Genomic DNA, 24,154 nt, shown 5'->3' with positions numbered 1-24,154 from the left:
GGCATGTATGATAAGTCCAACTTTTTCTTCAAAAGTTTAAACACGTCATGATTCATGGACAACACCAAAAATCAATAATTGAATTTGTGTTTAGAGAGGGATAACATTGTGTGTCTGAGTGTTGAGTGTGTAGGTGCATGGTGTATGTGCATGAAATTACATCACTAAACTTATATTCTCTAGTTCCAGCTTTTTTAGCCAATGGAAAATCTTCTTTCAATTTTTGGAAATAAATCAGAAAACTGCTGCTGGAAATTAAGTATATTGTGTAGTATATAATGTTATGGCATAAGATGTTTTTATGTGACAATGTACTGGAAATTAAGTGAGATTTAGGGGACAAAGGGAATTTATCTCTCCCACTTGGGTGAGATGACAATTATTAGTAGTTTATTATCAAATGTAAGCTGCTGCTGCTTCTTCTTCCAAGTATCTAATTTGGTTATGGGGTTGGACGCTCCCACACCCTTGTCCTTGTCACATAGTGTGAACACAGGTACACTAGGGAGAATTGAAGGGTCCATGTAACATTGACCAGAGTTATATCTTGGCTTGTATTTAGAATTTGGAGAAACTTCATGAAGGGTGAATAGCTAATAACACAAAATAACCATAGAGACTTAACTCGAGAAAATGATCAATTAATAGACAAAAAAAAAAACACTGAAAATTCAGCTAAAGCAAGAGATAACTTGATAGTAATGGGGCTAGATAACTTCGATCATGCCACACAGTTCAAAAATTTTGAATTGATCAACACTAACCAAAAACTAACTATAATAAGCCCTTCCATATGTAGTAGGAACTCCAATATGCCTTTGTGTAGTTTTGTGTACATTTCAAGCATTGTGTTACCACTAACCTTAGAAACAAGAATCTTATAATGAAAATCAACCACTTGGATGACATTTTCGTGTTTAAATACACAGTGACAGTCCACAAGGGGTTAAAATGTAAGAATTTGTACCACAGGGAACGGGGCAATGAACTCAAAAAGTCCAAATGCATGTTCAGTTTTAAATACCACATACCATTAATTTATTCAATGTTGGAAAGTGACTAGGAACAGGGCAATGAACTCAAAAAGTCCAAATGCATGTTCTGGTGCTTTAATAACCTAAGACTTTTGCTAATGCACCAATTAATGGCCTTTAATGTGAGGTTATTATCATTTGGTGCAACAAAAGGATACCCTTTTACAGCATCACCACAAACATAGTATGCTTTCGAAATACACAATTATTATCTATATAAACAGAACTAATCAGAAAAGTGGATTTAAACTCTTTTATATACATAAAATTTGATCACAGAATAAGGCACAACTCACATATGGGGTGAGACTTACACATTTGATAGGTCTCACTGTGCACTTTGAATTTTTTATTAAAATTTAAATAGACAATGTTTAGTTAAAATATATATAGTGTTTGGTGCAATTTATTGCATACTAAAAATAAAAACAAAAGTCAAAACAACTTTCCTAAACTTTGAGATAATCAAATTTTTGTTTCAACTTATTTAAACTATGAATAATTCTACCCATTTTTTTGGCAACCAAACTTATTAAATTTAATAAGGTTATATAGTTTCAAGATCATAGGTGTAGAAACTAAAATGACTAGCTTGATAAATAAATTAAAAATGCCCTAAAATATAGTCAAAGCTTACTTGATGTAGTAATTGCCCCCAACAAATGATTGCAGCTTTTTTATCTCTTTGCATTAGCCAATAACCTATAACATTTGAATTGTAAATCAAAGTTTAAATTAAAATCGCACTATACATTAAATTAATGGAGAGTGGACATGAAATTAATGTTATATGATCAAATTATTAATAATACAAATAATGATCAATTAACTTAAACTTATATTTAAATATAATAATACTGATAATGACCAGTTAACCTAAATTTATATTTAAATATATCTTTGCAATCTCATTAATTTTTAGTCTTACCATCAAATAAAAATTAAGTTAGATTGCGATTTTTACCAAGATTTTAATTCAATTGTGCCTCTTCTAAGTTGAAATTCTTACTTTGCCACTGCTCACCACTCATGTTTATTTTCAATACAGTATAGAACCATGAAGTGGCACATTAATGTGGTATAAAAAAGTGACAAGTGTAGCATTCATTACTCACAAAATCAAACTCAGATATCTATGTTTGATTTTGTCAAAAATTTCTATGCTCCTAAACTTTTTGCAAGTATGCTAGTGATTATTAGCTTCACATTCTTTGTGATGATTGTACACAAGACAGAATATCTAACGGTTTTAGCCGATCAACTGTTTAGCTAGACGTTTTCATTATAGTATTAATCTTTTTGTTTATCAAATTCATAAATAGGATATTACTTTTACTTAATTAACTCTACCAAACTTCTGCATTTTGTCACATGCTGGATTTGCATGTGCAGTATTTGGACGAGAACAAATGGTTGATTTTGAAGATTCTTGAGAACCAGAATTCTGGGAAACTGAGTGAAAATGGAGAGTATGTATCCCAGCTTAAATTTAAATGACTATGACTCTGTTTTGGAATAGATTCTTAACTTTGTCATGAAATGACATTACTACCAAATTTCTTGCCTTTTTGTCCTCTCATGTTCTTTTTTCTAGATGCTCCCAACAATCATTGCATAATTGCGTAAGGGGGTTTTTACAACCTTTTTCCTTCACTACAGAACCAAGCAAGGCTTCGGCAAAACCTTATGTACCTGGCTGCAATAGCTGATTGTCAACCACAAACGTCCTTCACGTTTGATTAGGTAAAGTTGTTTTAAGGTTTTGGTCAGAAATGGGTGAACATTACAGAATATCTTAGTGCTCAATTATAGGAATAATGGAATATCCCTTACTTTCTAGAAGTTCTTTCATCTATAGCTTTGCCTAAATCAATGAAATGACCACCAACCAAAAAATAATAAAAATAAATAGCATATAATATGGAATGTGTCATGCCACAGTGTGATGGAGGATAACAGTGTCGCAAAATTTACATCATTTTCCTAATCAATTTTAACTGGACCTATAACAGGATTCTCAGTTGCTTGTATATATAATATAAAACAAATAAATAAAAGAAGAAGAAATATTGTTAACCAGATGTAAGTATTCCCCCAAAAAAAAAAATCTGTATTTTTTAAGTTTCCAATCAACTTAACTCTAGAGCACCTCATACCCCCGCAACAAGTATTGTTGTAAAACTCAACATTCTTAAATCATACATTTCTTTCTTTAAGAGGGAAAAAAATCAAATAACAGATGAAGTCCACTAAATGGGTAATCAACCTGCAGATGGACCTAACATGGCAAATATTTGTTACAGCAGACAAAACAAGGGTCATCAAAAAACATATAGATTGCTAGAAGAAAAAGGTGATTTGAAAACATTACAAAGTTAGTCACAGACTTTACTCTGAATTGGAAACATGGTTTTGTAATTAATAAATAACATAGTCCTGTAGCAACACATAACAACTCAAAATACTTGGATTAAAAAGAATAATTCAAGTAGATATAGCAGGCAGCAATTTGGACCCAATATTCATTATTAAATTTTCATATGATTCAACATTACACCACTGCAAAACAGATTTTTGTCAAATCCAATAATTGATCAAAAGTTTAAGAACATGACAAACAGCTCACATTACAAAACCTTACCATCAAGTTAGGAAAATAATTTAGTGAATCAATAGAAGCCAGATCCTCAATGTTATTACCTCCTGGACAATGTGACGAGAAAAGAACTAATTATAAACACTTAATAGGACTACAACCAACCAATTTCCAGAGTGGTATGCCCTCTTCCAATGCAACCAACCAATTTAATTGATCATTGGAAGAGGGCATCAGAATATACCAGTCTCGAAAATCAGAATATACCAGTCCCGAAAATCAGTTCCAAAATCAGTCCAAAAATTAGAATATATCAGACCCGAAAATCACAATATCAGTCCGAAAAATCAGAATATCAGTCCGAAAAATTAGATTAATGACAAAGAACAAAAAAGAGGAAGATGAGAGAGTGTGAGAGAGTGAGGGAAAAATCAATCCCAACATCAATGTTGTGTTGTGTTTTGCAATACCGAACAAGAGAATGAAATTGATGATAAAGAAGAAAGAGAGGCAGATGAGACAGTGAGAGAGTGAGAGTGAGAGGGAGAAGGAGAGGGAGAGGGAAAGAGAGACGAAGAAGAGGGAGAGAAGACATACCTCTTTGTCTTCTATTGTGCCGCTTCAGGTCGTGGAATGAGAAGACGAAGGAGACTCATTTTAGGTCAATCTTGTTTATCATTTAAAATTAAAAAAAAAAAAAGAAGACAAATTCAAAACGACGTCGTTTTGATAAGATATTTATTGGCGACGAAAATAATTATGCTGCCATAAATATTACTCATCTTTCAGCAACTATTTTAATTCTGTCGCCAAAAAGTCACAATTGGCGACAAACAGTTTCGTCGCCATATATTAATTTCGTCGCCAAAACTTTTTTAGCGCTCCCGCGCACAAAATTAAATTGGCGCCAACCATTTTTGGCGACCAATTGAGATATTTGTTGCTAATAGTGTATTTTTTGGCAACCAACACATATATTGTCGCCAAAAACATATAATTGGCAACTAAATTCAATTTGGTTGCTAAAAAACGTCGCCAAAATTGATTTTTGTTGTAGTGTAAATTGTTTGGTTTGATTTTTCAAAAATTGTTTTAAAGGTATTTTCATTTATTTTATTGGATTTTTTTTTTTGTATTTTACTCATTTTTTTGTACTTTTTAAATGCACCTAATCTAAATATATTTGAAAAGTAAAACAAATTGACTAAAATATTAAAAAATTCTAACAATAAAAAAAATTCAAACAAAAATCTGTGCATTTTTATTTGGATTTTTGTTTTTTTTAATGAATTTTTTTCGTATTTTACTTTTTAAATGCATCTAATTTTGATATATCTAAAAAGCACCCCCAAAAAAATGACTAAAATATGGAGGGAAAAAAAATTGAGTAATAACAAACGAAAACCAATCTAAAAATAATGTCTGAAAAATTAGACCAAACAAATATATTTTCAACACCCATTCCAAACCCTATTTCAAAATCATAAAAAATCAACACTCATTTCCATTAAGGAATTAAATCCATTTCATAAATCAAACTAAAATCAAAACCGATTTTATGAAGATCAAATATTATTTTAGATCCAAAACTTTTTAAAAAATTAAATCCAAACCCTACATTAAAAAAAAATCTATATAAATAAAGAACAAACAGAACTTTAAAAAAAAAAAAAAAAAAAAAAAACCAAGCACATCTTAAGGTTAGAAACACACAACCCAAAAAGTCTCTGATGCCACTCATTCTCTCTCACCAAAAGCCATCATCATCATAAAAAAAAACCTCCAAATACATCTGCCTCGTCGTCATCATCAAGAGTTTATCATGTTTGTACATACTTACAATTGCTGCTGCTTCCTCGTCCTCAAGAGTTGCAACAAAACTGTTGATATCTCGAGAGTAAGAGTAAAATATTGCCTCTTTGGCCGTCTCACTATTGCACCAACATTATAAGGGGATGTTTAGTTTAGTTTTTTTTTTTAATTATTTATTTTTGTTTTTGTGACTTTTTTTTTCATACTTTTTAAAAAGTTTTAAATTTTTAGATTTTAGTTGATGAGATGAACTGAAATTTTTTTAAAAATTCAGAAAATACAATTAATTATTTTGGCATTTTCAATTTTTTTTTATTTAAAAATTCATCTACACAAGATTGACCAAAAATATTTTAAAAAAAAATTACGTAATTAAGAATTCATTAAAAAAAAAATAAAGAATTCAAAAAAAAAAGAGTGATGATTGAAACCCCCTCCAATCACCACCTCCACCCCCCCCCCCACACACACATGTGACGGGTGGTGATTGGAGGAGAAGGGAAAAAAAAGAATAAAGAAAAAAAAGAAAGAAAGTGACCAATCAAGTGAAAAGCGGGTCAAGGGGGTGGGAAAAAAATGGGGCCCAAGTCATTATTGTTTTTTTTATTATTTTTAAATTTGAAAAAAAAAATGTGACTTGTATAGTTGTTCCCATATACAGAAGTAGAGATATAATATACCAAATTCCATACCTTCCCAATAAGGATGCAAGAAACTGGCAATGTGAATCTTTCACCTTGCTAACAGTAGCCTCTGCATCTTCTAGTCCATGTGAATGCACTCCCATGTACACTATATATGACTGTATTTGATATGTTAATAAGCATCAATTAGATGGAAAAAAAGAAGGGGAAAAAAAGCTGTCCATAAATTGGATATTAAAAGAAACAATAAAAAATATAATTGTAGGATATACATTGAATTGCGAGGTAAAACTTTTTAACCATACTGGGTTTCAAAATTTAGAGGAAGCCAAATTACCAGTTGGCTGCAAAAGCCGGCGTTTAGAAGAAAAGAAAGAAAAGAATGAATAGAACAAGAAAGGATGAGAGTTTTGAAAACGACATTTTTGGTTTCTCTTAATCCAAAATTCCTTTTTTGTAGGGAGTGGATGAGTGTGTTTTGAAATTTAAAATGTAGAAAGGTAAGGTGCGACAGATAAGATAAGGATGGGTGGTTGCAAAGTTTGTGGCTCTTGGACGGGAAATTCAGGTAGGGTGAGAGAGAAGGTTTTCACCTCAGCTGTCCATCTAAATATAGAAAAGAATCAAGACCATTAAAATGTCCTAGTAGGACAATTGTCTCTAACATATTTTCAAAAACCTTTGTGCCTTATTATATAGATATATATATTTGTTATCTAAATTTTGTTAAATTGTAATGCAATAGAAATAAATTTTTAGGAAAATGAGGGAGAGCACTAATTAGTGCTACCACTAATGATGTGGCAGTGGGTCCCACCATGAATGATTTGATATTTTGGCCTTGGTGTTGTATTTTTTTTCTTTTTTTATTGAGTGCCATGTCATTAGTGATCGTTTTAGAGTTTCAAAATTAGTGGTCTCTATCATTGTTGAAATTTTTATCCTTTTATCTAAACAATTTTTTTTTCTTTTTTAGATAATGATATATGAAGGGCTCAATTTAAAAAATTCTCCTTAGGCCCCTAATAAGTCAGGGTCGACCTTGTTGATGGTATACGACTTGGATGAAATTGTGTGCCTCAGAATAGGCCATCAAATTTATAATACAAGTTGGAATTTTTTTACAAAAAGAACAAAGAATATTATATATATATATGCACATATATATACAAACATGTTCAAGGCAGATCTGAGATCTTGGATACACAACCAATGCTAACTCGACAAATCTAGATTGGACTTTGTTGGAGCAGTAACGCTAATACGGTGTTGAACTCTGTTTACTGCCGAACCACGGTGGTGATCTCAGATCTACGACCAGAAGGAAGATTGGTGAAGATCGACAGGAAGGCAAAGAGAAAAAGAGAAGATAAGAGAGAGAGGGGGCAATGACAAAGGTGGTTGCGGCAGTTATGGTGGTCGCAGAAGTCACAATGGTGATGGTAGAAAAGGAGGCATCGGTGTGAAAGGAAAGGGAGGAGGAGGCGTCGGTGTGAAAGGGAAAAGGAGGAGGAGGCGACGGCGTGAGAGAAAATAAGAGAGAGGAGAGACAAAGAGAGAGAGAGGGGCAACTTTGTTGAGAAATGTCAGTGTGTTGTCACGACCCAAACCCGCCCCTATGGGTTTAGCTCCGTAACCGGCCAGTAATCCGGATTACCGAAGGCTTGCTTAACAGTAAAACAGTAATACAGAGTATAGGGGCTGGCGAAAGTCAAAATAATAATTAAAAGATGTCCAATGAGCTGTGACAGTCTGTATGCAAAAAGACTTTTTTAAAACATATTCACATTCAGAACAAAACAGTACTATACATACATATACAAACATTCGGGTTAGGGACCAAATCCCTATCATAACAGTACAGTATGAGTCTATACAGTCTATACAATACAGAGACAGAAAGGGGGAAATCTAAAACGCCCCAAAGCAGCCTTGGCTTGGCGGTACATGGAACCTCATAGTGAGGCACAGTGGTTGGCTTGACAAAAAGGGAGTTTAACCCAACATTCCTAGCTCCGATCCGGTGCCTAGACACCTACATATATATATAAACAGTGAACTAAAGCCCAGTGAATAACAGTTGTGTAAAGAGGTTAAGAATGAATGTCCTTTCAGTATTTAAAATTGTCATTTAAACAGTATATCAATTATTCGATCATAGCAGTCATAAGTGGTACATCCCATAGCAAACAGTATAGTAGGTCTTAACAGTCCGAACAGTCAGTCGATGGTCATCATATCAGTAAACAGTAGCGGTTCCAACATGGGAACCGACAGAGATCTCTGTAATAGTAGCAGTAACAGTTCAGTAATAGTAAATTGCTATGGATGCCACGAATACAATTCACAAATAGGACAAACATTCATTCAGTAAACAGGGTCATTTCATAAAGCAGTACAGTCATTTGTTCAGAAAATAATCTCAATTAAACATATCTTTACAACATTGTTACTCACAGAGTTCTGGGCTACAGATAAGCTAGTACGCGTTCTCAGATGCCAACCCTACACAGTTACAGAGCGAACACACACTAAGTTACACAGTTGGGAAATAATAACTTAATCCCTAATTTGCCTCGGTGTGGTTCTACATCAATATCCTCATTAAGATGTCTTAAACTAGGCCTAAGAATGCCTAGGATGGAATGAGGATGCAAAGATGCACTTTTAAACACTTTTCAAAATTTTGCTGAAATAGGGGTCCCGCTCGAACATGGCTTTCTCCGCTCTAGCGGACATGCAGACAAAAGGGATCCGCTCGAGCTTGGATTCCTCCGCTCGAGCGGACTGTAAACTACAGTAAAAGTACTGTATGTACGAAATTCACGCTCGATGGGCGCTCGATACCTGCTAGAGCGTGAGACACAAGTCCTCGCTCGAGCGTGTAATCCCCCGCTCGAGCAAACTATAAACACATACAAAGTACTGGATACACGCATTTCTCGCTCGAGCGTCACTTTCCCCGCTCGAGCAGATTGCATGAACCCAGTTCATACGCTCGAGCGTGTAGTTCCTCGCTCAAGCGTGGAGTTCCCCGCTCGAGCGTGAGTCCAAAATCTGGAATTTCCAGATTTGAACCTCAAGCTCAAAACTCAACTTTAAATGTACCAAAATCGATCCTTTTGGGCTAATTTTCTGAAAAATACTTGTAAACTCATAATATGACATGTTTTGAAGATCAATTTGCAAAATCAAAGCCCAAATGTAGTTCAATTAAACACAATTTTCAAAGAGGTTTTCATGAACATGAAGAACAATGCAAATTCAACACATGCATGGGTTCCTAGGAACACCAATGCTACAAAACAAGATCAAATGCAATGTTTAACTTCAAAACATGGTGAGTTCATGGATCAAGACTCAAAATATGAACATGCATTAAGAAATCCTCATGAAACAACTTCAAAATTCAACAATATGAACATGCATGCATAAATTCCTACTCAATTCAACATATTAAGCCAATTCTTGGCTTTAAAACTCTAATCTTCCAAGAACCATGCAAGAACTAACTTGGTTTCACGATTAAAATGATGAAATCCTTACCTAGGTTCCTCAATTTCAGGTCTAGAGGCTCAATTATGCAATTAACCTTCAATATCTTCAAGTCTCTAAGCTAAATGCCTAGATGAACTCAATTTCTCCTATCTCTCTCTCTCTCTCTAGTCGATTGTGTCTTCAAAATGGCTGAGTAAAAGGTATGTCTAAGTGTACTCAAGCCTCAAGGTATTGGAGAAAGTGGCCCACTAAGCATGGCAATTTAGTAAATAAGTCCAACTCTTATAAATTAGCATTATTTAATCCAATTTAAACATACAAAGTCAAATTTCAATTAAATATACCATAAAATCACATAAATTCTAATTAGCACAAAACACTAATCAATTTCAGATTCGGCCGCCGATAAGGCCTTCAATATGTAGTTTAAACATAATACACGAACAGATAATTTAGTAGTCAACAGATAGACATGCATTTAAACTAATACACTCAATCAATCAGTTCAAAATTTCAATCAGTTAACATGATTAATCATAGATTAGCACTAATCAGTGGTGAGGGTTGTCACATATGTATACCTTATATATACACAGGATTATTTTAGTCTTTTTGCTTCCTCATGTCTTTATGGAAAAAATGTTTTAAGGCTTGGATCTATGACCATATAATTTTATAAAATGGACTTTTCAACTTAATGCCCCTAAAAAAATAAGAGAAATGAGCCATAGCTCAAAATAAATGAGCTCGAATGGCCCGAATGCACCTCTATCAGTTTTTTCCTCTTCTCTCCTCTCTATCTCTATCTATGTTTCCTCTCCTCTCATCTTCTCTCTCCTCTCCTCTGTTTCATTCAACTGTACTCATACATACATGAGTACAAAAGAGAAGAAGCTCAAAATAATTTCAAGATCTGAAGAGAAATTGGGACCACAATAGAACTTCCTCTCTCTTCTCTCTCTTTCTCTTTCTCTTTCTCTTCATCTCTCTTCTATGCTTTCTCTTCTTATCTCTTCTTTGCCTTTGTTTCAAAGATCCAATAGAAAAAAAATATATTAAAAAAATAATATGTGGGTTTGGTTTTTGATTTGGTTTTGATTTTAGATTTGATTTTGATTTTGATAAACTGTGGGTTTGGTTTTTGATTTGATTTTGATTTTAGATTTTGATTTTGATTTTTGTTAAACTGTGGGTTTGGTTTTGGATTTGGTTTTGATTTTAGATTTAGATTTAGATTTAGATTTAGATTTTGTTAAACTACTGTTGAATATAATTTTGAGAATTGTAATCATGATGAATCTATTCTTTTTCTTCTTTTTTCTCTAATTTTTCAGTAGGGGAAACGAAGAAGAGAAGGAAGGAAGGAAGACCAGGGAAAAAAAAAAAAAAACCATTCAGGCCAAAAGCCATTCAAGCTACCTAGCAGATTCAAAAAATAATAATAAAATCACTAAAAAGAGTGAAATTAGTTAGTGTTTTAACTACTAGTGCCTCTACTAATACATGAATTAATACATAGTCCAATACTCCATTTTAGCACAATTTCATGTCAGAAACATATTTTAATTCTATCTTAATCATTGATCCATGTGGACTAATGTTAAATCTACATATATTAGTGGTTGAGATGGGTTAGTGTTAATAAATAATAGTTTTTTTTAACATGTATTTTAAGGGCATATGATAAGAAAGTTTAAAAATATTGTATATCTTTTATTACACTTACTTTTATACATAACATATAGAGCCTTTGTTTGGGAAGTGGGTTAGCTTTTTGACTTTTTGACTTTTTTGACTATTTTAGCCTGGGCGACTTTTTTGACTATTTTAGCCTGGGCTAAAAAGTTTAGTTTGGAAAGGACTTTTTGATTTTTTGACTTTTTTTGTGAGAGAATAGTATAATAATTATGGGTTGGATGTGATGTTTTGTTTGTTATGACTAAAATAGCTCGAAACTAACTTGCCAAACGGACCCAGAGATATTTATCAATAAATCCCATCCTACAAATAAAGTACTCCAATTAGTTCCTTTTTTTTTTTTTTATTGATTTGTTAAATTCTATTAGTGGAGAGTTTCTTTCCGTATGGTCCTATTTTTTATTTTGGTAATGTTTTGGTGAACAACTATACTCTTTTATTAATGTAACAGGTATGATGTGATAATCTAATGTGATAAATATTAATATGATATTCTAAAAAAAAATTTAAAAACTCAATAATATACTTTTTCTAAACGTGACAACGTGACGGTTATGATGTGACACTCAAAAATTTTTATTCCAAAAAAAATTTCTTAACATACTTTTTTCAATGATGTGACATTCCAAAAAAATAAAAAACTCTTTAATGTACTTTTTCTAAATGTAACAACACGGCAGGTATGATGTGACACGCCAAAACTTTTACTAAAAAAAAAACTCATTAATGTATTTTTTCCAAATGTGATAACGTGACAGGTATGATGTGACACTAAAAAAAATTAAAAACTCTGTAGTTTACTTTTTTCAAACGTGACATGTGACATGTGACATTCCAATGTAGTGAGTATGATGTGATATTTTAAAAAAAATTAAAAATTCTTTAGTGTACTTTTTCCAAATGTAGCACTCTAACGTGGCGGGTATGATATGACACTAAATAACTCTTTAGTATAATTTTTCTAAATGTGACACTCTAATGTGATGGGCAAACGAGTCATTACACATCTAAAAGGACTAAATTGATCACAAAAAAAAAAATATAAGACTGTATAAATTATAATTCTAAAATATAAAATTTATTGATCAATCTCCCATAACATATAAATAGACAAAATATCATAACATGTATTTTACGGGCACGCATTATCAAAATTCATAAATAAAAATAATTGCTCCCACTTTAGGGTTGGTTATTTCTGACCCTCACGAACACACAGCTCCGCAGTTGAGCAAGAAGAAAAATTATAAACCAAACCAACGTGCAAGAATTAAAGCAGCATAGCATTCATTTACTGAGAAAATTGATGAATCTCACGTAGCCCAAATTATCTTTTAAAAAGACTTTTGCGACCCAAACAAAGACCAATTTTTTGGACTTCAAAATTATGTGACCATAAATCATTAATGGAGTCTCTAACTCCACTTGTGCTTTGTAATTAAATTTAAGAGTAATAGTAGGACTCTAACGTTGTGTTTGAACGAGAGATTTAGGGGTTGTTTGAGATATTTTTAAAAAGTATACTTTTTGATTTTTTATGAAATATAAGTTGAGTTTAAAATGATGTGGTAGAAAGGTGATGTGACTTAAATACGATAGTGTCTTTTTGACTTTTTTAAGGGACGTCAAATCTAGCCTTAGAAAAAAATTTGAAAAGAAAAATAAAAAAAGAATGTGAAATATAAATAAATTATACTTACATTGCACCTAATTTCACACATATTTTCTCTTTCTTTTTCAAATTCCTTCTCAAATCCTTCAACCAAACACAACATAAATGTTTTATTAATATTTTTACCAAATGTCTCACATAGGTGTGAGACTCACATGGTATGGATCACATACTCATATAAGACATTTGATAAAAATATTAGTAAAATGTTTAGGGTCTCCAGTATTTTCCTAAATTTAATGGGAATCTTAATCTTTTGCCAAGAGTGACCCTTGATCTGCTAGTTTCCAACTGCTTAAGTGGGTTTGGCACTTTCTAAGAGTATCTCCAATAGAGCTGTCGAACGAAAGCTATAATTTGACAAGAGTGACAAAAAGAAAGTCTCCAATGGCCTACTATTCTACTTGCCAAAGATAGCAGATGCCATTTCTGTTATCAAATTTGGCAGGTTGAATAGCAGCTGCCAAACATACCACATCAACAAATATCAACAGATTTTTAGCTCCAAATTCAGTTGAAAAAATAGAATTCAAACAGTAGAAAACCTCCTAAATTTAGAATCAAACCCAAATTTCAAAGGAGTTGCCAAATTTACAAATTTTAGAATAAATTTCACAATTTCATAATATATTTCACTAATTTCAAAATAAATTTGAGATTTTCCTAATCACACAAATTTCAGAATAAATTTCAAAATCTCACAAACAAATCACAAAAATTTTAATTTCAGAATCAATTTTAGAATCACACAAACAAATCACACATCAAATTTCAGAATTAATTTCACAAATTTATATAAATTTCATAAACGAAATTAGATGATAAATACCTGGATCGACCTCGAGGGCTTCTTCTTCAGCCGACTGGTTTAAGAGAGAGAGAGAAGACTGGTTTTGGAGATTAGAGCTCGGTGATCGGTTTGAGGAGAGAAAGATAGATCGGAGAGTATACTAGTTTAAGGACACAGAGATATATATATATATATATATATATATATATCGAAGAGGTTTAACAACAAAGAGAGAGAGAGAGAGAGAGAGAGAGAGACCAAAGACAGATCATAGAGGTTTGATAATAGAAAGAGAGAGAGACAGATCAGAGAGGTTTGACTATAGAAAGAGAGAGAGAGAGAGAGAGAGAGAGAGAGAGAGAGACATATCAGAAACAGATCAGAGAGGTTTGATGACAAAGAAAGAGATCAGAGACAACACCATGACAAATTAGAGAGTATATTGCTCTTGAGCTCAAAGACCCACAGAGAGAAAAAGAGAGGGAGAGAGAGAGAGAGAGAGAGAGAGAGAGAGACACGTTTCCATAATGGATGAGGAAAAGAGAAGAGGATAGTGAGAGTATGAGAGAGAGAGAGGCGTTTCGATGATGGAAAAGAAAAAGAAGAGGAGAGTGAGAGTCAAAGTGAGAAGGAGAGTGAAGACAGTGAATGAATATGAAGATAATGGGTTGGATGATTCTAGAAAAATCACCTCAACCGTTGGTTTATACGTGGATGGTGGTGATCATTCTTGGAAGTGAAAAAAGCCATTGTGCTCTGTTTGTCTAAAAAAAAAAAATTTAATAAGTGATATGTTTTTTGGTAGGGTGAATTATATTTAATTTTTTTTTCATTTTTTATATTTGTCTAGTCGGAAATAATATAAATACATAATTTTTTTTAGAAACAGTTATAAAAAGGTCACAAAAGACTAAAAAAAAAAAAAACAAAAAAAAAATCACTAAAAAACTCATATCCAAACAACATCTACAAATTTGAAGGGAAAGTTGGTTGAGATTTGCCAAAATAACAAGTGACCATTGGAGCACCATTGCTATAATTTGGCAAAATAGCACTATTCATTACCAAATTATAACAATAGCAATAGTATTATAGCAACAACTATTGGAAATACTCTAACTCGTGGGATATACTCTAATTTGGAAATACTGCTAGTCCAATTATATGTATTTTAATCTAGACTTGGTTTAGAGAAATGTTTGGGACCCATTTTTCGGAGGTTTTATGACCCCTAATTTGATCTTGACTCTTGATGTGTGTGTAGGATTCATTCATATATATGTGGACCTCACATTGTGAGAGATTGAGATGAAAGTGAAGATTGTGAAAGTTATATATGTGTGGGGTCTCTATCACAATTGCTTTGTCTATATTTTACTTGAAAAATAGCAATTTTGTACGCACATCGCCACGTGGTGTTTCGCAAATATCATATAACTTCTTCCTCATATGGCTCTTGAGTAAAGCCTTGCACCTCTAAATCATGCTCTTTCAAGGCTTCAAAAATTAACAAAATAAGCCCAAAAATAAACTATTCCTCTAAGGCCCAAAATATTCAGTGTCGACCCCAGAAAAATTGGCCCAACATTATGCCAAATACTTAAAATGGGCCGGTACGCTTTAAACGGGCCCAGTCAATGTAAATGCAGCCCAGAAAAAGGTATGTTTTTTCATCTCTTAGCACCAAAATGAAAAAGGTTCAAGACCTACCAACATTTATGTTTTAAAATAATATAACTCACTTTTTTGTGTGTAAACTTTTAGGATTGGCATTTGCATTCTTATAAATATATATATTTTTTCAATTTTAACATTTATTTTATTTTATTTTTAATGTAATTTTCTCTCTTACCAAATTCTTAATTAAAAGTTTCATTTTTAGAATCTATTTTCAATTTTTTTAAAATAAAAATTATTTTGACAAAATAAACATTTAAAAGATATTTTTATTTTTAAAAAAAATATATTTCTATCTGTCAAAAAGATAAAATCATGTAAAAATGATGAATATTTTTATTTTTTATATTAAATTAATTTTTTATTTAAAAAAAATTACAAAAAAGACTCTAAAATTTGACTATGGCAATAAAATAAACCATAACATTAATCTTTAATTTGTTTTCAATTTAAATTATGCATATCTTCGTTAAATAAAATCGACAAAAAAATATATATTTTAATTGTTGTTGGCTTTTTTGATTTTTGAAGGTTAATATTATAATTTTAAGCGTGTCAATAAGGATCAATCAGTCCTTACAGAAGATTAATTGCCAACCAATTATCAAACGATTGTATTTTAGTTCTCTCAGCCTCAATGAAGAGGACTTTTACTGGTGGCTTGTTTAAGAAAATTTAGTAAATAACAATTAAGTGAAAAATAATCTCAGAATTTCATTAAGTAAAATGAAAAATTTACAATGATCTGACACAGCCTCATAGAGGTTTACAGCAACAAGCTATTTGAAACTACTCCTATAAATGAAGTGCAGTACAGGAATTTGAAGTACAGAAATGTAAAAACCTGTAAAAACTGGAAGGGAAAACAAAGTGAATAAAATTGATTTTTTGATCTGGGTCTGGGTCATTATTCTGGGGCCTTCTCTACTATTTATAGTTCTCAATGATAACCGTCGAAATGTCCTTCCATGATTGCTGAATATGCTCTCTCACAATCAGTCCCATTACGCCACATTTGCAGTTAAGCTTTATAACACCCGCATCCTTTAATCCATTAGAGAGTGTATTTAATTCCCTTATATTTTTTTCATTTTTTGGGAGTCTTTGGAGTTGTTAAATGTTGGTTTTGGAGGAGTATGATCCGATTTAAACTCATTGGGTTTGTTTGTTTTTGCTTGTTATTGTTAAAAAAATTCCTTGGAAACTTAGAAATTCTTCTGGGGTCGACACCAGCCTTCCTAAGGGTCGACCCTTACCTGTTGGTGAAGTTTCTGGAAGTGTTGCTGGAATTTAGGGTCGATACCAGCCTTGGTGGTGTCGACACCTGCCTCTTGTTGCTATCCACAAGGGTTGACACCAGTTTGGGAAGGGTCGACCCTTGTATATTGTAGAATCTGGGTATTAGTTGCTGGAATTTAGGGTCGACCCTTCCTGTCCAAGGGTCGACACCTTGCTTGCTGCCAGCATTGTCTTTTCTTGTTGAAGGGTTGACACCACCACACCAAGGGTCGACCCTTGCGTGTTTATTTTCAGATTTATGGGTCCAAATGGGCCCTACATTTTGGAGGGGGTTTTGGGCCTATTATTTTATTGACCTTAGGGCTACTTTTCTACTACTATAAATAAACCCTAACTACTCTTCTCTCATTATTTTTTCTTCTCATTTCTCCTCAAGGCCGTGAGTTCTCTTCTCTCTCTCTAAAACTCAAACTTTTTCACTTAGATCTTTAGATCTACTCACCTAGGGTGATCTTTTCATCTTGGTCCTTTGAGAAAGATTATAGATCTCGACAATGGCTTCCTTTTGGTCTGATTAGTAAGTGGCTTCGTCGCCATTGATTTTTGGGTCGTCATCTCTTGGCTTCAAGAGGTAGGGGTTTCTAGTTCTCTTTCAATACCCCCGTTTATGGATAGATTTGTGGTATTTTCTTTATATAAATACAAAAATTTATATTTTTATGCATATTGTGATGAATCATGAGATTGGGAGTTAGGGTTTGAAAAGAGTTGGGTTCATTTGTTGGGTCATGATCTTGGGTCATAAGTTTGGGTGTAAAAGTAATAGAAGGGTTGGAATAAAATATGTTTTTGTGAAAAGTCTTAATTTCTCTTAAAAATCCTAGTTCAGCTCATGAAGATGGTTAATGGTTTTGCTTCAATTAATAGTAAAATCATGAAATTGATGTGTTAAATTACATATGTACAAGTTTAATTGAAATTTTAAAGAATTTGAGAAATTTGTGTAAAAGTGGCAATTGAACTCATAATGTTGATATTTTAAATTATGTTATAATATGAAACCAAACTTAGAGGAAAAGAAATTACTAATGGTATGGATGATACAAGCTTTGTATTGAAATGGTTGTATTGAATTTTGTTGTGTGTTATGTGAATTGTATTGGGTTATGTTGTGTTGAGTTGAGTTGGGTTGTGTTGAGCTTGGTTGAATTGTGTTGTGTGGAGTTGAGTTGTGTTGGGTTGTGTTGGGGTTAGTACCCACGCGGGGAGTTGAAAAATAGTTTTTCGGTGCCCACGACCATCCGTATAATAGCTGGTAAATGTGGGGGATGGTTTTAAAAATTAAAAAATGGTTTTTCGGTGCCCACGACCGTTCGTATAATAGCCGATAAATGTGGGGGTGGTTTGAATTCAAGGTGCCCAATTGCCCTATCTAGGCTTATCGCTGGACGAATGTGAGAAAAGTGTTTTTGGGTGTTCACACAGTCTTGCCGTATTGTAGCTGGCAAAAGTGGAAAAATGATTTTTGGGTGTCCATATAGTCTTGCCATATTATAACCAGCAAAAGTGAAAAAACGGATGGTTTTCGAAAATGTTTTGGGTGCCCACGTCCTGCCGTATAATAGTCGGCAAATGTGGGAGATGATTTTAAAAAGTTGAAAGTGGTTTTCGGAAAAAGACATGATTTTTGAGAAAATGATTTTTGGGAGTTCACTTCCCGTCGTATAATAGCCGGCAAAAGGTGGAATGTGCTATGAATTGGGTGCCGGCTATCCCGCTGTATCAAGTCAGCAAAAGGTGGAATGTGTTGTGACGTGTGTTGAGGTCTTTGATGATATGTGTGACTTGTGATAAACTTGTGAAATTACTATTTGATGTGTAATTTGATATGGCAAGGGAATGTATATGGAAATTATTTGAAAAGAGTGAATAATGAAATGTGTGGGGATATATTTTCTGAGTACCAACACGTGGCCAAGGTGACGCCGACGTGTCAGCCGAGGTGCCACGTGCCTGGTTGTTATGCCGAGGTCATCTCGGATAGGCCGAGGTTACCTTCGAAGATATCGGAATCCGAGATAAGCGGATAAGGGGCAAGAGTCCTAGGATGAGAGAAGACTTCAGTTTGTATTAAGATAAGACTCTTAGAGAGTTTATCCTAATCTTACTGGGAGTCCAAGATTAGCAGTATTCTTGAGCCCATAGAAGTTAGGCTTCTATTGGGACTAGGTTTATGTTGGCTATAAAAGAGAGGCACCCCCATGGGTCTAAGGTATGTTTTTTATACTCAAACTTGTGAGTTTAGCACTTGATTTATCTTTGAGAGATATACTGACTTGATCGTCGGAGTGCCCCCGGGTGGATGAACCACTGCCGGAATCTTCTCTTTCTGTTGCAGGTCAGCCATGTGCCATCTATTCTGCCGGTGCTCTCCAACTGGTTACTAAGCGGACAGTGTGGTCAGAAAATCACTCACACAATTTGGTGCTGTCTGTGGGAACGAAAGGAAAATAGATGGTCAGTAACGGACAGAAAGAAAAAGTTGGGGACCACACTCCTGCTGGGAGTGAGAGACCTATTGACCTTGATATCACAGAAGACGAATGCAATGTAGAAACTCGTGACCAGAATCACGGAGCGAAAGACGTAGGCCAGACTAGCGACGCACCAAAGAAACTTGATCAAAGCAGGTACTACAACGAGGACGACCTCCAGATATGAAAGGATATGTGCCTGCGGAGGGACGAAGAGGTAAGAGATATGGCAAACAAATTGGCGGACCTACAGTCGATCGTCAATTTCATGATGCAAAATAACGTCATGCAACCAACACACTCGCTACAGGACACGCCGATTCCAGCGGCCAACACCCAGAAGGGAGGGCAGAAAACAATCCCCATAGCCCCTCAGCACAACGGAATCGAAATACACTCTCACCGACCTTCTAAAGAGGTCGAACAAAGAGAATCAAGAAGAGAAGAATCACGGAGGACGCATCACACAAGGGAGGCAGACCCAAAGGACATCGGCATGTTCAGGGGCAGGCATTGTGCTTCGACACAACTCACGGAGAAGGGTCGAAAAGGGCTCACCACGAGGCCGAGAGTAGTATACCGAAAAGACTAAAGTCAAAGGATAGCCGGGCTCCTGGACGGAGCAAAGAAGACTTAAGAGATTACCTCAAAAGGAAGCAACAGAATGCTTACGCCGAGGTAACCTCCCCAAATAAGCCAAGGACACCATTCTCGGTGGAATTAGACAGGTTTGAGGCACCGAAAAGATTCAGTATGCCGAGGTTTCAAATATACGATGGTAAGTCAGACCCCAACTTCCATGTTGGACTCTATTTGAACTCAATGGCATTGTATAGTGGGAACGAGTCGTTGCTCTGCAAAGTGTTCCCCTCATCCTTCGGAGAGATTGCATCAGATTGGTTCCACAAACTACCGAAGGGAAGCGTGAAGACTTGGGAAGGCCTGGCTGAGATGTTTGTGACCAGGTTTGTGACAAACAAGCTACAGCCACTAAGGGTGGATGCATTGATGGCTTTGAAGATCAACAAGGATGAAGGCCTTAGGGCCTATGCAAAAAGATACTATGAGGTGTTCAATCGAATACCCGAATATAATCAAGAGGTGGCGGTCGTATCTTTCAAGAACAACCTGAAGGACAACTGTCCACTATGAAAGTCTTTGGCAAAGACATTGCCAAAGAGTATGGAAGAGCTCATGGCGAGAATCGAGAAGTACGCCAGAGCCGAAGAAGACACATCGGGAACCAGGGAGATAAAACAAGAGAAAGGAAACGGATGGTCGAAGCGAGGCCGAGGTAACAATAGAACGAGCAGGCACCAAACAGAACTGAGGGCCACACAAGCAGTAACAACTGTGTTCCAAATCCCAATTCCCAAAGTCCTGGATCAAATTCGGAACCAGCCCTATTTCAGAACGCCGGAAAGGACTCCAGGAGAGTTCATGGGAAGAAACATTGGCACGCATTGTGCCTACCACAATGAAGATGGGCATACAACCCAGGGTTGTAGAGCCCTGAAAACATATTTGGAAAACCTGGTGAGATAAGGGCATCTGAGAGACCTTGTCGATGAGACCAGGACAAGGGAAGAACGAGCAAGATTGCCTCAGGCACCAGCAGCCCCACCTCCCCAAGCACAACAGTCGCAGGCAGGAGGACCCCGGATAATCAACGTAATCCACTCGAAGGTCAACGAAAATGAAATCCGATGAGAGACCCAGAAAGCGAAGCACCTGCAACATGTCTACCAAGTCGGGGAAAAAAGACATCGGGCAGAAGAGTACTAGGGACCAATGATAACCTTTACTGAAGCCGACCTAGAGATGGTCCAGCATCCACATAATGATGCCTTGGTAGTATCCCTCCAGGTTGGGGAGTGCCAAATGAAACGCATCCTGATTGATCAAGGCAGCTCTTGCGACATCATGTACGTCCGATGTTACAAGGAGCTCGGCCTTCACCCAGATGATATGGAACAATCCAATGGCCCAATGGTTGGGTTCAATGGAACGCCGACATGGCCACTGGGAACAGTAAGCTTGGAGGTGCAGGCTGGCACCAGGAAGATCAAGACAGAATTCACCATCATCGACATACCCTCCCCTTATAACATCATCTTGGGAAGGCCATGGTTGCATGCAATGGGGGCAGTTCCCTCAACATTGCATCAACTATTGCGATTCCCAACAGAGCATAAGATAGAGGAAGTCAGAGGCGATCAGCTGTAGGCGTAGAATTGCTCCATGACAGCAATGAAATCTACCTGTAACATACGAGAGCCAGAGAAGGCAGAAATTGAAGATGAGGACGTGGAAGTCCTAGAAGGCGTCGGCAATGAGCCAGCCGAGAAGAACGAAGAGGCACTGAAGAAAATCCTCATCCAGGATGGGGATGAAGAATGCTTCTTTCTTCTCGGCTCGAGCTTAGCCGAAGAAGAGGAAAAAGAGTTAGAAACTTTTTTGAGAGCAAATATTGAGGTGTTCGTTTGGACACCTTACAAAATGCCTGGCATTGACCCCGACGTCACTTGCCACAAGCTGAACGTTGATAGGTCGGCCAAACCTGTAATTCAACGAGCCAGAAGACCGACGTTGATACACGTCGAAGCAGTAAAAGAAGAAGTAGACAGACTTCTGGAGGCTAGGGCCATAAGAGAAGTACACTACCCAACATGGCTATCCAATACAATAGTAGTGAAGAAGAAGAACGGTAAATGGAGGGTCTGCGTAGACTTTACCAGCCTCAACAAAGCTTGTCCCAAAGACAGCTTTCCCCTACCTAAGATTGACCAGCTAGTAGATGCCACTTCAGGGCATGGAAGAATGAGCTTCCTAGATGCCTACAGGAGGTACCACCAGATAGCTATGTACCCCCCAGACGAAGAGAAGATAGCGTTCATCACCCCAAAAGGCCTGTACTGTTACAGAGTAATGCCTTTCGAATTGAAAAACGCAGGAGCAACTTACCAAAGGCTGGTAACCAAAATGTTCAAACACCTGATCAGCCGAACAGTGGAATTCTACATCGACGACATGGTCGTTAAGACCAAGGAGCCCAAAGGTCATCTCACCGATCTAAAAACAGTCATTGAAATCCTTAAAATATATCGGCTCCGACTCAATGCATCGAAGTATGCATTTGGAGTTGGATCTGGTAAGTTTTTAGGATACCTGGTGATTAGAAGGGGCATCGAGGACAGCCTGGATCAAATCAAGGCCATCCTGGAGTTGAAGAGCCCGACGTCGGCAAAACAGGTGCAGATGCTAATTTGAAGGGTTGCAGCCCTAAACAGATTCATCAGCAGAAGCTCAGATAAGTGCAGACCTTTCTTCAACCTGGTGAAGAAAGCCATAGACTTCTTGTGGACAAAAGAATGCGAAGCCGCTTTAGCCAACCTGAAGAAGTACTAGACCACAGCTCCAGTTCTTTCAAATCCAGAACCTGGGGAGGAGCTGTTTCTGTACTTGGCCATTTCAGAACATGCGATAAGTGCAGTACTAATCCGAGAAGAGAAAGGGGAATAAAGGGTTGTTTACTATGTAAGCAAAACCCTAGCCGATGCAGAAACGAGGTATCTGCCCTTAGAGAAATTGGCACTAGCTTTAGTAATGGCCTCAAAGAAGTTGAACCATTACTTCCAGGCCCATAAAATTGTGAGCTAACAGAGTACCCCTTGAAGTCCTTACTACAATAAAGAGATTTGACAGGAAGAATAGCTAGATGGGTAGTCACCCTAGGCCAGTATGACCTGGAGTACAGGCTAAGGACAGCAATCAAAGGCTAGGTTTTGGCCGAGTTCATACCAGAATCCATCAAACATCAGGCTCCGTTGAGCCAGGATGAGCGATGTCCAACCAAACAAGGAAAAGCACGGCCAAAAGCAAAAGAACAAAGGAAAGAAGACAAACTCAGACCGTGCAGCATTTATATCAGCGACTCCTTTCGACTGTTTGTTGATGGGAGTTCAAACCATCAAGGAGCGGGGGCAGAAGTAGTATTAATATCCCCAGATGGGCAGGTACTAGAACAGTCAATTCGTTTGGGGTTCAAGGTCTCAAACAATGAAGCAGAGTATGAAGCACTCATTGCAGGACTGAAGTTGGTAGCAACAGTGCAAGCAGATGAGGTAATAGTTTTTTGTGATTTACAACTAATAGTTAACCAGACAACAGGCGAGTTTGCAGCCCGAGACGAACGAATGTCGGCCTACACAAAGGAAGTCATCAGACTGTCAACCTTGTGTCAGAACTGCCGGCTACTTCAGGTAAGCCGAGATGATAACAGCCACACGGATGCGTTGGCCAACCTAGCTAGCGTAGTACAACCAGGAAAAGCAAGGACAATAATGATTGATTACCTGTCGGGCCCGAGCATTGAACCAGTAACCACGGAGCATAAAGCAATGTGCGTAGACATGGGACCAAGCTGGATGGATGCAATTGTTGCGTTCCTAAAGGAAGGAAAGCTACCAGATGACCGTAATGAGGCACACAAGATCAGATTGAAGTCGGCAAGACTTAGTCTGACAGCAGAAGGACATCTCTACAGAAGGTCCTTCACTGGACCCCTTTTAAGGGGCGTACACTCTTTGCAGGTCGAAGATTTTCTATATGAAATCCATGAAGGAATTTGTAGAAGCCACGCTGCGGGCAGATCACTAGCTCACAGGGCCATTACCCAGGGGTATTGGTGGCCTTACATGCAAAAAGACGCAGAAGCCTACGTGAAGAAGTATGAACAATGCCAAAGGTTTGCACCTTTGATATACCAGTCAGCTGCTGACCTGAACCCTGTATCCAGTCCTTGGCCATTTGCCCAATGGGGCATGGATCTCGTTGGGCAATTACCCCAAGCAACTGGACAAAGAAAGTACTTGCTGGTAGAAACAAATTACTTTACAAAATGGGTAGAAGCAGAACCTCTTGCCAAGATCCGAAATGTGGATGTCAAGAACTTCATATG

General features: G+C 36.2%; 1 protein-coding gene across 1 annotated transcript; it reads right to left on the bottom strand.

Moving 5' to 3' along the window:
- Positions 1-350: 350 nt before the first annotated feature.
- LOC145805240 (subtilisin-like protease Glyma18g48580) lies at positions 351-6,229 on the bottom strand. The gene is made up of 4 exons (XM_082900330.1): positions 6,135-6,229; positions 5,467-5,561; positions 1,672-1,736; positions 351-593 (listed from the first exon to the last, which is right to left on the bottom strand). The coding sequence occupies exons 1-4, from the start codon at positions 6,227-6,229 to the stop codon at positions 351-353; spliced, it is 498 nt and encodes a 165-aa protein (XP_082756456.1).
- Between the last annotated feature and the right edge of the window lie 17,925 nt (positions 6,230-24,154).

The sequence above is a fragment of the Camellia sinensis genome, chromosome 13 (genome assembly GCF_055761805.1).
Source record: "Camellia sinensis isolate YWXY chromosome 13, ASM5576180v1, whole genome shotgun sequence".
Lineage (NCBI taxonomy): Eukaryota > Viridiplantae > Streptophyta > Magnoliopsida > Ericales > Theaceae > Camellia > Camellia sinensis.
The sequence above is the reverse complement of the archived record's forward strand: the minus strand, read 5'-3'. Positions and strand labels throughout refer to the sequence as shown.